At 44.8% G+C, this 17,634-nt stretch overlaps 1 protein-coding gene across 1 annotated transcript in view; it reads left to right on the top strand.

Moving 5' to 3' along the window:
• Nucleotides 1-256: 256 nt before the first annotated feature.
• LOC311103683 (voltage-dependent L-type calcium channel subunit beta-1-like) overlaps nucleotides 257-17,634 on the top strand; it is a gene marked incomplete at both ends in the record, with an annotated part of 38,655 nt that continues 21,277 nt past the window's right edge. Inside the window, 2 exons of the mRNA XM_084145298.1 lie at nucleotides 257-346; nucleotides 4,050-4,136. Coding sequence (XP_084001424.1) covers nucleotides 257-346; nucleotides 4,050-4,136 — 177 coding nt within the window. The remainder of the gene's footprint in view (nucleotides 347-4,049; nucleotides 4,137-17,634) is intronic.

Raw genomic sequence — 17,634 nt, 5'->3', positions numbered from 1 at the left:
GCCTGGTCAATGGGGCGTGGACCTCTTACGTTCGCAGCTGGAATCTCGAGTGCAGCGCACGGTCCGTATCTTCTGCGCGAGGAAACGGAGGCTGGTGCGCAAGGATAGGCTGTAGACGACGCAGCTGTTGCTATTGTACTACGCTTGGGAAACACCCTCGGGGAAACAACGGCAAGTAATTATCTTCGTTGGCAATTACTATAGCGATATCATCATAAATATATGAATTAGAAAATATAATTGAAAAAGTAAATCAATGGTACAGAAAAGTAGTATGTCCAGGACGCCTTCGACCTCAACCCAGGAGATCCAAATGGACATGTTTGATCAACATCCACACGCACAGGTAAGCAGAATAGGCTACAACTCAATCCTGCCCGGGAAATCATCACGGTAGATTTGATGGAGTCAGTCAGCCTGTTGCTGAAGCTTTTGTTTAGACATTTTGACAGTCCACAGTTTGACTTGTCATAACAGGGACTATACAAGCAGGAAAGCAGGTGAACGATGTCAAACATTTAACATTTAACGTTTAACATTTAAGTCATTTAGCAGACGCTCTTAACCAGAGCGACATACAAATTGGTGCATTCAACTTCTGATAACTAGTGATAAAAAATGGTTATGGGGGAGGGGGAGGGGGGGGTATTCCCTACATAGGGAGCCCTGTGGCTCATGGCATTCAGGAAGTTACAGTATATGATATCACATTAATACAGTTCACATAAACGTTTTTTTGATCTGGGAATTATAGCCTACTATTTATGCTATCAAACCAGCTGCGAATAAGATTTCATGGAGTAGGCTATAATTCCCAGATCAAAAAAACGTTTATGTGAACTGTATTAATAGGTCTAATAACCAGGGTAATAACCAAGTAATGATCATGTATTCTTAATCTATTATAGTAAAAGCATTGGTTTGGTCACAGAGGGCCACTAATATGGTCATTAACTGTGGCTGCTGTGTGTCCCTTTGGACGGATTTTCTTCTTCCGTTTCTCGTTACCAGCTGCTGCTGTTGTTCCACTTTCAAATAGAACCACAGGAATTATAGGCTCTGACATAATTTTTTTAAATATTTGTTGAAAAATGTGTGTTATTTATGACATGACAATTACCATTTTTGGTTTGACCATTTGATGGTTCGCTTTCATTGTTATTTTGGTGTAGTAAACAAAATGCAACAATTCCACAAAGCTGCCAATTATTGTAGGCTTATGCTAAATGATGATTGATGAACGAACTCTGATGTCCTTTCTGCAATTAGCGCTATGTGCTACATGTTACTAGATGGATGAAGTCCCCAATTGATGCAAGCCCCGCCGACGTCTTAATGGGCTGTGTGGACAGTAGACACAATTTTCTCTCTCATCCGTTTTGCCTTCATGTAGGAGTAAGGACACGTAATTCTGTTTAAATGGCTTGATACTCATAGGTATTGCATTGTTATTTCTTTGCTGCGAGGAACTGTCATGGCATCAAGGTGTTGTGGATTAATTAACAAACTTTTTCTGAAATGAGAGGGGATGAATGCCATACACACTGGCAGACACATTTCATGGAATAAGATCACACATAATTACCATATCATGTGTTATAATACCCTCCCTTAGAGACACGCCTATTCTGCCCTCTAGAAAACAGCATACTGGCTTTTGATAGTTGCTATATCTGTGCTCAAGCAATGTTTTCTTACACAACATGTTCAGAATGTAACTTTTTCTGTAGCTATAAATGGCATTCAGGAAGTTACAGTATATGATATCACTGGTTATGTGGGCATGATTGGTCATAAAATCGAATGAAGAAATGAAATATGAGAATGACCAGAACAAACCCGCCCACGCCAAACTCCATCATTGTCTCTCCACGGAAACCACGACATCACAGAAAAACAACACATACTGTATACAACCCAATGCCTCAAGCCTTGCCAAGTATGCATCCTGCACTCCTTCTCACTCTCCCACTCTTTATCTCTCCATCTCTCTCTCCCTTCCCCATCATTCTTTCTATCTCTCCATCACTCTCTCTCTCTCTATCTCTCTCTCTCTTTAGCTGTCAGATTTCTATCCCTTGTGTGTTAGTGCTGTGCTGAGAGACAGATGGACCCCCTCCTTGTGTCATGTGGCGGGGAAGGGTTTGTGTGTGGCACTCGGATCAATTAGATATAAAGTTCGCACAGACCTGCAGGGCGGGTCACGCTGGCATATTTATAACTCAGCTGTGGAGAGACGACCGGGGGACCACACTTGTAGGTTGCGTCCCAAATGGCACCATATTCCCTACATAGGGAGCCCTGTGGCTCATGGTCAAAAGCAGTGCGCTCTATAGGGAAAATGGTGCCATTTTGGACCACACTAGTAATATCCTGGAGGAAAGGCCCCCCTGGCCCTCAGCAACACTGAATGGCAACAACCAACCCCAATAGAGACGGAAATATATGAGCAGGCGCCGGAGAATGCTGAACTGATCCAAATCATGCCTGAATACGATAACTCCGATTATAGATTGTGTTTGTTCTTCTGCAGGCAGCACCAGCGGAGGAGTGCTGTTGCTGTATGTTTGCCTGGAGAATGTTTTACTGTGCTCTGTTAAAGCTAGAAGACAGAGACACACCACATGCTTGTCCTCCCATCCCTCCCCAGTTTACAGTTCCTGTCTAACAGAGCAGCGCTCGCGTCACCCCCCCCCCCCCCCTCTAATTAGTCACTTAGCCCTGGAGTTTGTTTACCAACAGGAAACCTCCCCTCCCTATGTCCCCTGTATGGCATTTCCCTGACCTTTACTGTAGCCACCCTCTCCTCGTGGCCAGCTCAATACAACCCACCCCACACCCCCCTCATCCCCTACAACTCAACTGTCAAGGATGCAGAAATCGTGTGTAGACCACAGAGGATGCTGCCCATGTCCGGGCCAGGGTTGTAGCGGCTGTTGAGGGCACATTTGTTTAAAGGTTGTCAGCACAGGCAGAGCCATACCTCTGTGGACTACAGTGCCCGGGTCAGGGATGATGAGAGATGAGAAGGGAGCTGGACTACAGCTGGACTGGACCTCGGCTCAAACTCTCTAACAGCTGGTCCATACCTCAGACTGAGGAGTATTCCGATTAGAACTGTAGTAAAGTGTAGTGGTCTGATAAAGTTGGCCATAGCTGTGGGTGGGTGTGTGCGTGTGTGCATGCTTGCCTGCGTGTGAGTGTGTGTGGAGGTGGGGGTGGTTGGGTTGCTGGGAGCAGGTGTGTGGCGGCATACTGTACAGTTTGTGCTCATAATGGGAGCATGATTTTGTACATGAAAGACAACATGGCTCTGAGAGGTTGATCATGTTTTTGAATGCAGGAATATGTCCCATGTGGTTGTCTACGTTTGAACATTGCACATATTCATGCATACAGTATGTGTGTGTGTGAGTGTATTGTATGTTCCTGTGTACTATTCTTGTGGCCTCAGCTTAGGCAGTGGTCCCTGTCCGTCTGTACACACAGGAGCGGCACAACCCACCAGTCTGATCCTTCAGGCTTTCTGATTGCCAACAAATGCAATTAGCCGGCACTGCGTATCCATGGTGATGTGGCCAGGGTGGGCTCTAATGTAATGGAGGGCCCTGCCCAAGCCGGATAGGCCATTTGCCAGGGATCAGCCAATCAGATTACAGGGTCCCATCCTACATGAATAATGACAAGTAATGGAGGTTGAACATGAAGCTGAGCTAAGATGGTGGAGTCTACTGGTGCTGGGAGAAGCTCAGGACACATTGTCTCCTCTTAACTCCCATCTCTGGTAGCGCTCCATCTGTTCTGGTCATTGTCTGCAATGTCCCTGATGCTGTCCTGATCATAGTTACAGTATCATAAACAATTGCATTTTGTGGACTTAAAGTCTTGAGATTAATTTACCGCTAGAACAAAGCTGGGAGGTTTCATAATGTTCATAACAGAAAAGATGTTTGTGAACGAAACTTTGTTCAAGTGTCCTATTTATTAAGACTTATTTTGTGAAGCTTCCTCTTTTTGATTTCTTGTCTCCTTATTTTCCTTCCTTCTAGGGAAAGTATTCCAAGCGGAAGAGCCGCTTCAAGCGCTCCGATGGAAGCACCTCCTCTGACACCACCTCCAACAGCTTTGTTCGGCAGGTAAGACCCCCTATTCGCCTTATGCTGTACCTATACTGTACCTTATACTATACTTGCCTGATTCCTCTGGTGATAAGTTCAAGAGATTCATAGGTGAGAATGGCCCAGATGGATCAGTATGAGAGGGTTCTCATATAAGTAACCCAAACACATTCACATGGTCACTCACACCCAACCATCAAAGCTCTCTGCAGTTTGACTTACAATACAAGTTGTTATCCTCTTACTCCTCCCCCTTTCATTTCCTTATTTCCCGTCTCATCTGTGCAATAGCTGTCTTATTTCTTTTTTCCTTGTCCTATCTCTGTCACCCCTCATTTACAGTGAGGGAAAAAAGTATTTGATCCCCTGCTGATTTTGTACGTTTGCCCACTGACAAAGACATGATCAGTCTATAATTTTAATGGTAGGCTTATTTGAACAGTGAGAGACAGAATAACAACAAAAAAATCCAGAAAAACGCATGTCAAAAATGTTATGAATTGATTTGCATTTTAATGAGGGAAATAAGGATTTGACCCCTCTGCAAAACATGACTTAGTACTTGGTGGCAAAACCCTTGTTGTCAATCACAGAGGTCAGACGTTTCTTGTAGTTGGCCACCAGGTTTGCACACATCTCAGGAGGGATTTTGTCCCACTCCTCTTTGCAGATCTTCTCCAAGTCATTAAGGTTTCGAGGCTGACGTTTGGCAACTCGAACCTTCAGCTCCCTCCACAGAATTTCTATGGGATTAAGGTCTGGAGACTGGCTAGGCCACTCCAGGACCTCAATGTGCTTCTTCTTGAGCCACTCCTTTGTTGCCTTGGCCATGTGTTTTGGGTCATTGTCATGCTGGAATACCCATCCCACGACCCATTTTCAATGCCCTGGCTGAGGGAAGGAGGTTCTCACCCAAGATTTGACAGTACATGGCCCCGTCCATCGTCCCTTTGATGCGGTGAAGTTGTCCTTTCCCCTTAGCAGAAAAACACCCCCAAAGCATAATGTTTCCACCTCCATGTTTGACGGTGGGGATGGTGTTCTTGGGGTCATAGGCAGCATTCCTCCTCCTCCAAACATGGCGAGTTGAGTTGATGCCAAAGAGCTCGATTTTGGTCTCATCTGACCACAACACTTTCACCCAGTTCTCCTCTGAATCATTCAGATGTTCATTGGCAAACTTCAGATGGCCCTGTATATGTGCTTTTGCAGGATGTCAGTCCTTCACGGCGTAGTGTGTTACCAATTATTTTCTTGGTGACTATGGTCCCAGCTGCCTTGAGATCATTGACAAGATCCTCCCGTGTAGTTCTGGGCTGATTACTCACCGTTCTCATGATCATTGCAACTCCACGAGATGAGATCTTGCATGGAGCCCCAGGCCGAGGGAGATTGACAGTTATTTTGTGTTTCTTCCATTTGCAAATAATCGCACCAACTGTTGACACCTTCTCACCAAGCTGCTTGGCGAAGGTCTTGTAGCCCATTCCAGCCTTGTGTAGGTCTACAATCTTGTCCCTGACATCCTTGGAGAGCTCTTTGGTCTTGGCCATGGTGGAGAGTTTGGAATCTGATTGATTGCTTCTGTGGACAGGTGTCTTTTATACAGGTAACAAGCTGAGATTAGGAGCACTCCCTTTAAGAGTGTGCTCCTAATCTCAGCTCGTTACCTGTATAAAAGACACCTGGGAGCCAGAAATCTTTCTGATTGAGAGGGGGTCAAATACTTATTTCCCTCATTAAAATGCAAATCAATTTATAATATTTTTGACATGCGTTTTGCTGGATTTTTGTTGTTGTTATTCTGTCGCTCACTGTTCAAATAAACCTACCATTAAAATTATAGACTGATAATTTCTTTGTCAGTGGACAAACGTACAAAATCAGCAGGGGATCAAATACCTTTTTCCCTCACTGTATGTTGCTCTCATAAACACAATTGATGCCTCTGCAGTCCTCCACAGTGGACACCCCCCCCCCCCCCACCTATTCAGGACTCAATGTTTTTCACTATTAATCAATGTCAAGAATAGCTGAATGTGGATGTGGTGCAGGAATCAGGCGCAGGACACAGAAGCTTCGTCCAACACACTTTAGTAGACGACCAAGAAAAATACAAACGGGCCTCAAAAGAGCCCGGAGGCGAGCGATTACGCACACCGTGCGTAAACACCGAAATACAAAATAAGTGCGCACACAAGTGCGAAACTCTCCAAAACAATGGAGCCAAACAATACAGCACCTGCTGACAGGCGGATAATTACACACAACACACGACTAACAAAACCAGAACTTATAGGACACATAATTAACACTAAACAGAAACAGGTGTACAACTAAGACAAAACCAAACAAACATCAATAACATACAACGGTGGCAGCTAGTACTCCGGGGACGACGACCGCCGAAGCCTGCCCGAACAAGGAGGAGGAGCAGCCTCGGCCGAAACCGTGACAATCAACAATAAACTGGTCAGATTGATGAAGCTTGGATAAGAACAAGACGGAGAGTGAGAGAATGTCTGGTAGGGACTCCAGGAGATGGCTCTCCCCAGTCCTGATTGTCATGTCCTGGTTCCGGGTCCTCATGTAGGGCTCATACCCTCCCCAGCACACCACAACGCGCCCTCCCCGGATCCCTGTAGTGCATTGATCATCAACACTGTCAGGGTGAGCCCATGGGAGCCTGCTATTCTCCAGCAGCAGAGACAGGCTTTAGGAAATATGTCTCCATGAGGGAAATGAACATAACTTACCACACAGAGACACTTCCTTTCCGGGGGTCTGGAGAGAGGGGAAGGGGTTTAAGGTGACACACGTGTCACCTCCATCACAGCTCATCATGCGGACATGACATTTTATTAAAGCGGTCCTGTGTCATGCCACCATGCGTCCCCTTTTCCCTCCCCGACCTCTTCATTTGAGAGAGGAAAGGTTTCGCCCCTGCCAAATGACATTAACCTGCTCGCTATGGGTGTCACTCAAAAAAATAACTCCCCTCTCTTGGCAGTGAACACAGGGAGTGTAGCCCTCCTGTGGATTCTAAAGGTTAGCTAGCTTCATCCTCTGTTGCACCCCTCCCCCTCCCTCCCCTACTCACTGGCACATCTCCTCATTAACTCTCTGTAAGTCTGCTCTGAGCCTGAAATGTACCGTAGGAGGGGCCATTGAAGTGGTTGTGTCCCAAATGGCATCCTATTCCCGATTCAGTGCACTACTTTTGACCAAGGCCCATATGTGATTATGTCGGACTGGTTCTCTGTGACCAGACATGGTGACTTTTAAACAGCCATAGGAACATGAATGCTGAGAGAGGTTTCCTGTTCATGATTGATGATAATATTCAGCATACCAACCTGTATACAACCTGAATTTGCAGGAAACACTGTATTTAGATGTCATAATGCACTATGTAGATAGGCTATGTCTATGTATGTAGCTAGCTGCACTGTATATGTTTGCCCCCTCTTGCGCAACTGCGAGCTGAACACTCTAAGCTTTAGTCTCACACACACACACACACTGTCACACAATCAGCCAGCGGTGGAGCCTGTACACTGGCCTGGTTTCCATGGCAACCGGCACACTGAATCTCCCCCCATTGTGCAGGCGCAGTGGGATGGAGAGGAGGAGGAGGAGAGGATGTTTAGATGGATTAGTGTGTGTATGCAATAATATAGTACTTTAGATACACAGGGAGTGGCAGGCATGTAGTAATGAGCACCATTACTAGCTGTGATTGTAACCTGGGAAAGAAGAGGCAATATGGATGTGAAAGACACAAGATGTAGATCAGATTCACCTCTTGTCACCTCCTTGCCTGTTTGGAATTGTTCATCGCTGTTACAATGTCTGGGCTGACTGAAGATGATTTGAGGATTCAATTCTCTCTATCTATCCATGTATTTCTCTATTTCTCTTCTCTCTCTCTCTCTCTCTCTCTCTCTCGCGCTCTCTCTCTCTCTCTCTCTCTCTCTCTCTCTCTCTCTCTCTCTCTCACTCTCTCACTCTCTCACACACACACACACATGCACACACACACACACACACACACACATATTCAGATGAGTTTTTGTGATCAATATAGTGGACTGTCCGGCAATGCCCTCCAGCTATACTACTATAGAGACATGAGATGAGCTGACCCCCAACACAACACAGTCAGTGAAGGACCATAATCAAATCTGGCATCCCTGAGGGCTCATTCGCTGGGGTTCAGTTTTCTTGTTTTACCATTCAGAGCAACTGCGTCAGTCCAACACTATTAGGTCATGATGAAAAGGGCACAACAAAGCCTATTCCCCCTCAGGAGACTTTTAGATTTGGTATGGGTCCTCAGATCCTCAAAAAGTTATACAGCTGCACCATCGAGAGCATCCTGACTGGTTGCGTCACTGCCTGGTATGGGAACTGCTCGGCCTCCGACCACAAGGCACTACAGATGGTAGTGCGTACGGCCCAGTACATCACTGGGGCCAAGCTTCCTGCCATCTAGGACCTCTATACCAGGCGGTGTCAAAGACTCCAGCCACCCTAGTCATAGACAGTTCTCTCTGCTACCACACGGCAAGTGGTACCGGAGCGCCAAGTCTAGGTCCAAAAGGCTTCTTAACAGCTTCTACCCCCAAGCCATAAGACTCCTGAACATTTAATCAAATGGCTACCCGGACTATTTGCATTGTCCCCCCCCCACCCCCTCTTTTACGCTGCTGCTACTCTCTGTTTATTAAGTATGTATAGTCACTTTAACTATACCAACATGTACATATTACCTCAATTACCTCGACTAACCGGTGCCCCTGCACATTGACTCTGTACCGGTACCCCCTGTATGTAGCCTCCCTACTGTTATTTTTACTGTTATTTTACTGCTTTTATTTTTTACTTATCTATTGTTTACTTAACACTTATTTTTCTTAGAGCTGCATTGTTGGTTAAGGGCTTGTAACTAAGCATTTCACGGTAAGGTCTACACCTGTTGTATTTGGCGCATGTGACAAATTTTATTTTATTTTATTTGAATCACAGAATATTATTTTTGACGGCACCAGGGTCATGTCAATTGGCTGTTTCACAATAGAGGGGGCGACTTGCATTAGGTAAAAGAAAGTTCAGGACAAATAAATGAAATTCTCTGACCGTAATGTTCACAGGATGGAGCCTATCTTAATAACAATACACCCTAAAATCACCTCGGCTCATTTGAGTGAGGAGAATTTGATAAACCGATAGTTACAATTTCCTCCATCTTAGTGGCAGTTAGTCATTTTTCCTCATTCATTGTTTTTCGCCCTGATGATTTTTCTCAGCTGTGTGGGAGAGAAATCCTGCTATGGTGTATGTTCCTTCTGTCTGTGCAGCCTGGCATTAGGCAGCTTCTCTGTGAGGAGAGGGAACAGAACACTAGTCTGAGTGGCTGACACTTGGGAGTGGTTCTGAGAATACTAGCCCGCCTGGCTGCCTGTCTCTGGCAATCTGTTCCTCATGCTGTGGCCTGGCTGGCTATCTGGCTGCCTGTTCATCACCAGTCAGTCAACCACTTTTGCGTCGCTATGGTGAGGCACCTGTCACAGTGTCAGAGGTTGCCCTCTGCTGGTGGAATAGAGAGACACCAGAGCTGTGGGCTCCCTCTGCCCTCCACCCCGATGTTCACTGGCATAGCACACACCCCCACCCCCCACAAGCTTTGCCCCCCCTCCCATATATGAACACATGTCGGCTATCGCCGGTTAAGGCTTGATCTGATCAGCCATGATTTTTTAAAATTATTATTACAGGAAATTCACTTTTCTCTCAGTCTCAGTCTCATGGCAAAATGTGTAGAATAGCAGGAAATTAGCTCAGGAATTCATGAAAGTTGGGACTTTTGTTGTATTTCTTGTGCTTAAAATTTACATTTATTTGGAATTACTTTCAATATTATACATTTCCATGTTGGCTCTATGCCTGGAAATGCAAAGGATCCCAATTTCAAACTCTCTAAAAAAGTGTAAAAAAAATAAAATAAATGCCAATAATGGATATTAACTGAAAAAAGTATCTTTATTGTAACTTAAAATAAAACTATTTTCAAAATTGTGATTCTTAAAAGATGTGTCCAGAGATTTGGTCAACAGTGTCAGATTCGTCTAAAATTAATCAGGAATGAGCAGGGTCAGCTATACAATAAGGACCCCTTATTCATGTCCTCATTACATGTAGTGCAACAAGACCACTCATGGTCTGTAAAGTTCTCTACTTATGACAGATTTAAACAAACAATATTGGAATCACCATGGTCACAACCATAAACTGTCAACTCCATCTGCCTGATAGATTACAATTAGAATGTTAATTTTGGTTCAGATATGTTACATTTAATTAGGTTTTAGAGTCATAAAGCAACTGAGGAAAAAACAAATTGCTAGTGTGTATACCATTGAATGAAGAAGAAACATTCCATTTTTGTCAACTCCGTAAAACATCAACTCCGTCAGATTTTTGTCTAACGTCAACTCCATCAGAGTGCTGAAAGATCTAATATAATGGTTGTTTTTATTATGGATTTTCAAATGAATCATTTTCCATATTTTACAAATGTTTGTATTTAACTTTTATTTTGAGAGGCAAAAATATGTTTGTTTTAAGTATCTGTTGTCAACTCTGTCAGTGGCTTGTCAACCCCTTAAGATTCTGAAAAAAATATTTTAATCACTGTTCTGCAACATATGCTTAAGCAATTGAAGTATTTGCTGTGCTAGACCTAAGGGTTTGCTTTATAAATGTTGTTTTATGTTCTAAATCTAGAAAAACATGCCAAAATGCTAAAGAAATCAGCCCTGTAGCATTTAAATGTGCTATAAAACAAAATAAAAAAAGTTTGGAGATTTGGATAACATAAATGATTTGAATAATCTAACGTTAGAATTAGAATTGCTCAGACCTTGCGGGGGGCCCTGCGAAAATGTGCTACGCCACTACTGATGTTTTGGCGGTGTCAGAGGTGGAACTGCATTGGAGCTGTCAAATCGGTGAGCAGCTGCTCTTGTGGTCATTGTCACGAAGCCACATCCGTTCCACTTGCGTTAGAAATTTAAAATGAGAAAGTGTAGGCTATATAGAAATAATGACGCTCAAATTGAAAATCATTAAACAAAATAATCAGGATTGCTATCAGACTAATCGAGGCGTAGATTACATCTCACATTCCAGTGTTCGAACTTGTAAACAAGGCTGCATGGGATTTCTCTTAGTGCGACTCCGTGCAGCCAATGGCTTTGTCCACTTTAGGTATAATGCGGGGAGCCGCTTGTGGATTGGACAGCTCCAACGCAGTTCCACCTCCAACACGTCAAAACATCAGCTATGCGGATGTCGACTAAAGCAGATATGATTGATTCGGGCCCTTAGTTTAGCAGGCTGGAGCCATTTGAACACTGACTGACTGCTGACTGGCTGGCTGGCTGCCTCGCTGGGCCAAAGAGTTTAAAATCAATTCATCTTCTTCACTAATCTGCCGGCTTGTCTTCACTTATCTGCTGACTACTTGAATTGATCTAAGTTCCCTTATCTGCTTTCAGATTGATGAAGAAGTATGATCATTACATAAGGAACTGAGTATGATCTAAAGAAGAAGTGACATTTTCATTAGTTCATGATAGTGGAAGATGAAATAATCCATTGTAGTGCAACACTTAAAGTTAGTAGGTATTGTATCTAGTTTGTGTAGCTGGAACAGGTATGCCACCTGTTGCCTGAACTTAATCAAAGACAGATTTGAGAATAAACCTGTGTGGCCTTGAAAGTTGTCGGTTTTATACCCCTTGCCTTTAGAGGATACTCTCACTGACTGACTGACTGACTGACTGACTGACTGACTGGTTAGAAAATAAATTCCTCACCTCCTGGGTGCTGACTGGTTCCAAGTGTGCTGTCATATTATTGTGCACTGGATGTCCTTGTTGCTGCCACTGATACACTGTTCACCCCTCCCTCCTCACGCCCCCCGCCCCCCGCCCCCCGCCCCCCGCCCCCCGCCCATCTATTCACTTCCTCCCCTCTAACCCCATATAATCCCCTTGTTTGATATCCTGTTCCGGGTATAGAGAGAGCAGGATAGAGGAAAGGGGGTTTTCCTGCCCCAGCCCTACGTTAGTGGGGGCATTGAATGGCTGACGGCTGCATACCAAGCCTCCTTCTGGAGCTCGCTGCGTTGCGTTTCACGGCCCTGTTTCTGTCCTGCCAGGGCTAAATATAATTCCCCAGTTTGCAAATGTAGCACAAGTCCTGCAACCCGACCCCCCCCACCCCACCTCCCGTCACCAGTCCCAGCTCCCTCACTCCCCTCTCCCTTCCTCCATACACAAGGTTCAGGTTCTTGGTGGTGGGGGTGTGTGTTAGGAGGGTTAGGGGGTTAGGAGAGCACTCTCCTATTTTCACACATACAGTACTCTCTCTCTGGCTCTAACTCTCTCTTTTAGACACACACACACACACATACTTTTGGACTTACACACTTGCCGTCACGGTCTCTCTCTCTCTCACACACACACGCACATACACACACACACTGCTGTTCGTTGGTGTGGATTGTGGCTTTGCCCCCCTGGTTTGCCGTGGTGTGGCGAACGCGGTATGGAGCAGACCGACAGGTATCGCAGGCCCGGCATGGTAAGACAGATCTGGCTAAACCTAAAAGCTTGACACTTTTGGTGAGTGTGTTTTGGCACCCGGTCCGGAAAGGGCGCCTTGGCGTACTGTAAGAGTGTGTGTTGGGAGTATGTGTGTCAGAGAGACTATTGTGGGTGAGTGTGTCAGAGAGTATTGACATTTAGGTTGGTGGAAAGGACACATGAACTTAGAAAAAAGTTTTGGATGCGCCATTTCCTGGTCTCTGTCATTCTCTCTCTCGCTTTCTTTGATCCTGTTCTTTCGCCTGCGTTGTGTGATTCCATTTTGGGCTGGGCCACAGCTGCAGGAAAGGCGCTGGGTTTTAAATTAGACTTCCAGTCCTCCTGGTAGCCTGCCTGCCTGCCTGCTGAGGGACCCGTCAGACTCACTGTCCGAGACCCTAGCCCATACAGCCATTTTATGAGGCTTCTTTCTCCCTCTCTGTCCTGTCCTGTCCCAGCTGGTCCCAGCCTGGATCCCCAGAGACGCAGATCACAGAGTCACTAACGTCAGTGTTTCCTAACATAGCGTGTCCATGAGAATGTAATGATTTTGACCTCCACAAGTTTCAGACAGAGTGCTATATTTATGTTTCTTGATAGGGTGACCTCTAGGAGGGTATTTTCGGACGTTTTAGTGCTTTTTAATGTTACATTTCCTAGGCTTGTCGTCATTGTTTTTAAAGTTTTTGTTGTTGTTTCAGAGTACCTGTTAAGTGCTGTATGTCACAACAGTATAATTAGTAGTACTTGGCAAGTCTATCTGATATTACCTTGTCCTTTTTCTAAAGTCAATGTTGATATTACTTAATTAGTGCCCACCTTGAGCTGAATCACTTCTCTGTGTATTTGTGGTGAGGTCTGTACATGACTCACGTTATTTTAGTTGTCTCTCTCTCTCAGCACTGCAGGGCCTTTTTAGATAGCAGTTCACAAAGACACGGTGTGTCTCGTCCAGCCCGTTGTCATGACAACAGCACGCATCGTGAGCCAAGGCACATGGCCATTTACACATTGGGAAGCGCCACTGGCCATCACGAGACACGGAATGTCTCTAACATTCCTCTCTTAATACACTGTTAGCTACCAACCTGGCTTTCTGCTTCTCAATACCCATTGCTTTGTAATCCTCTAGAAGAGTGTCGCTTTTTGTTGTTGCTTGTTGTTCTTCAGTTCCACCGCTGACTGGTGTTGTACCTACTGTTTATGTCAGTGCTGCTGTTGTGGGATGTGAAACCCCTGTAGAATAGGGATTGAGCCTGGGCTGATCAGGGATTCTGTCCGTCTCGCTCTCTGCTTTCTGTCTGAGTGTGTGTTTGCCCTGTCTCTGACTGTGTTTACAGCTGGGTGGACTGTTTGCTCCGATCACACAGAGGGCAGAAGGGGGTGCAGGAGGAGAGAGGCAGAAATACAGCCTAAGGGAGTAGGGAGAGATTGTGATCTTGTCAGGATTAGAATGTCATAATTAATCAGTGGTTTGGTCTGTTATTGTATTTCACTTCAGTATATTTTCTTACTAAATGTTCAATCTTATTTCACTCTGTCGCACACTCCTCATTCTCACTTTTAATCTTAGTCGTTTTTATATCTTTAGATCTTTATATCATCATCAAGGCAAGAGGCATATGACTTTACAACACTTATTATCTGTTCTCCTGCAGTCACAAAGGAGGACACTAGATACATGCATATACTATTCACCCACACATACTGTATACAGTGAGCTCCAAAAGTATTGGGACAGTGACACATTTTTTGTTGTTTTGGCTCTGTACTTCAGCACTTTGGATTTGATATGATACAATGAGGTTAAAGTGCAGACTGTCAGCTTTAATTTGAGGGTATTTTCATCAATACAGTTGAGAAATTACACTTTTTGTACATAGTCCCGCCATTTTAGGGGACCAAAAGTATTGGAACAAATTCACTTATGTGTATTAAAGTAGTCAAGTTTAGTAATTGGTCCCATATTACATCAAGCTTGTGACTCTTCAAATGTGTTAGATGCATTTGCTGTTTGTTTTGGTTGTGTTTCAGATTACTTTGTGCCCAATAGAAACTAATGGTAAATAATGTATTGTCATTTTGGAGTCACTTTTATTGTAAATAAGAATAGAATATGTTTCGAAACACTTCTACATTAATGTGGATGCTACCATGATTACGGATAATCCTGAATGAATTGTGAATAATTATGAGTGAGAAAATTACAGACGCACAAATATCATACCACCAAGACATGCTAACTTCTCACCATTACAATAACAAGGGAGGTTAGCGTTATTATTATTTTTGTGGGGGGGGGGGGGGGGGTATAATAATAATAATATGCCATTTAGCAGACGCTTTTATCCAAAGCGACTTACAGTCATGCGTGCATACATTTTTGTGTATGGGTGGTCCCGGGGATCGAACCCACTACCTTGGCGTTACAAGCGCCGTGCTCTACCAGCTGAGCTACAGAGGACCACGCATGATATTTGTGCGTCTGTAACTTTCTCACTCATCATTATTCACGATTCATTCAGAATTATCCTTAATCATGGTAGCATCCACATTAATGTAGAAGTGTTTAGAAAAATATGCTGTAGCCTGTAGATGCAATGTACTCATCTCCAGTCCATAACAGTGGGTTACCATTCTCCCTCTTCCATCATGCCATCACATATTGGAACAGGTAGAAGGGCTTCATTGCATCAGAAGAGGCAACATCGTTAACATAATTTCTTCCCTCTAGGCAACGCTTTTCACCCCTCATTATTCAAAGCTCTTGTCTTTCACACTCCCACTCTTTCCTTTTTCCTCTCTCTCTCTCTCTCTCTCTCTCTCTCTCTCTCTCTCTCTCTCTCTCTCTCTCTCTCTCTCTCTCTCTCTCTCTCTCTCTCTCTCGCTCCTCCCCCTCTTTCTCTCCCCTAATTCGTTTGATATCAGAGCTAGGCAGGTGTGAATTCATCCCAGTAGAATCCACTTTGCAGATGAAGAGAGCAGGAGAAGAAAGTTCTGATAATTACAGCATCTCACCTCTCATACCTCCATGTCTCTGTCTTTTCATCAGACTAGCTCTGCCTACAAGTCCTGCCTACAAGTCCTGCCTACTAGCCCTGCCTACTAGCCCTGCCTACTAGCTCTGCCTACAAGCCCTGCCTACTAGCCCTGCCTACTAGCTCTGCCTACTAGCCCTGCCTACTAGCCCTGCCTACTAGCTCTGCCTACAAGCCCTGCCTACTAGCCCTGCCTACTAGCTCTGCCTACTAGCCCTGCCTACTAGCTCTGCCTACTAGCTCTGCCTACTAGCCCTGCCTACTAGCTCTGCCTACAAGCCCTGCCTACTAGCCCTGCCTACTAGCTCTGCCTACAAGCCCTGCCTACTAGCCCTGCCTACTAGTCCTGCCTACTAGCCCTGCCTACTAGCCCTGCCTACTAGCCCTGCCTACTAGCTCTGCCTACTAGCCCTGCCTACTAGCTCTGCCTACAAGCCCTGCCTACTAGCCCTGCCTACTAGCCCTGCCTACTAGCCCTGCCTACTAGCCCTGCCTACTAGCTCTGCCTACTAGCCCTGCCTACTAGCCCTGCCTACTAGCTCTGCCTACTAGCCCTGCCTACAAGCCCTGCCTACTAGCTCTGCCCAGCTCCCCTGGACCAAACTCCAGAGAACATACACTAACATAATTCCAACCGGACAGCAGTGCAGCTTGATTATTAATCATTGGTCCATTGTTATCTGATCAATTCATGTGTTTGCTAAACCTTTGGATTTTGGGGTACAGTAACCTTACTGATATTTCAACTGTAAGCATTTCCTACTGTAAAATGTATTTAACGGATAAGGAGAGATATAGGGGAATATTTGCCAAGGAAATCTATTTTATTAAACCTTTTGGCATGGCTCAGCTTTGAAGTGATTACCCATATCCTCCTCCTCTCCTCCTCATCCTCCTCCTCCTGCTCTCCTCCACCTCGAATCCTCTTCTCCTCCTCTTCCTCCCCTCCTCCGGGGTGGCAGGTAGCCTAGCGGTTAGAGTGTTGGGACAGTACCCAAAAGGTTGCTTGTTCGAATCCCCGAGCCAGCAAGGTGGAAAAATCTACCGTTCTTCCCTTGAGCAAGGTAGTAAACCCCCACAACAACTGCTCCCCAGGCGCCAATGATGTGGACATCGATTAAGGCAGCCCCCCGCACCTCTCTGATTCAGAGGGGTTGGGTTAAATGCGGAAGATACATTTTGGTTGAACGCATTCAGTTGTGCAACTGACTAGGTATCCTCTTTCCTCTCCTCACCTCTTCCTCCTCCTCTCCTCTTCCTCCTCCTGCTTTCTTCAATAAGAAGCAAAGTCTGCCATGACGTCTCTCTCAATGACGTCAGACAGTGGTATTCACAGGCTTTGAAATGTGTATGTCCCATGTATGTGAAACCTTAGAAGGCTTAGCTTACATGTCTCTTTTTTATATAATACATGCAGCATTTCTGTTATGTCTAAAGTCAGATACTACAAGAATCTTCTATGAATCTTGTAAGTGTATTTGCTGCCATGTGTATTACTGACAAGTTCCAGGGAGAACATATAAGAATCTTGTTAAATTCTTCTAGATGTTTTCCATATGGGTATGGAGTGACATTATCAGAGATGTGCGTATTATGAAACATTCTGTGTTATTGATTTGGGTGTGACCCAGTCATTGTTATATAAGTCTATGGGCCCAGCTCTCCAGGCAAAGCCTTGAAGCAGGATGTTTATCAAATATAAGCTCAGCTGTAGCCATTAGTCACCTGTTGAGTATGTTTCTGAGAGCATGTTAATCTAGCCATTTCTTCTGCCTTCACCACTTCCAAAAGTGAGCGGTGCTATTCTGATGGTGTCTCTCATCCTCC

The sequence above is a fragment of the Coregonus lavaretus genome (genome assembly GCF_964263955.1).
Source record: "Coregonus lavaretus genome assembly, chromosome: 28".
In the NCBI taxonomy this organism is placed as follows: domain Eukaryota; kingdom Metazoa; phylum Chordata; class Actinopteri; order Salmoniformes; family Salmonidae; genus Coregonus; species Coregonus lavaretus.
Note: the sequence above shows the minus strand (reverse complement) of the source record. Positions and strands in the feature narration are given on the sequence as shown.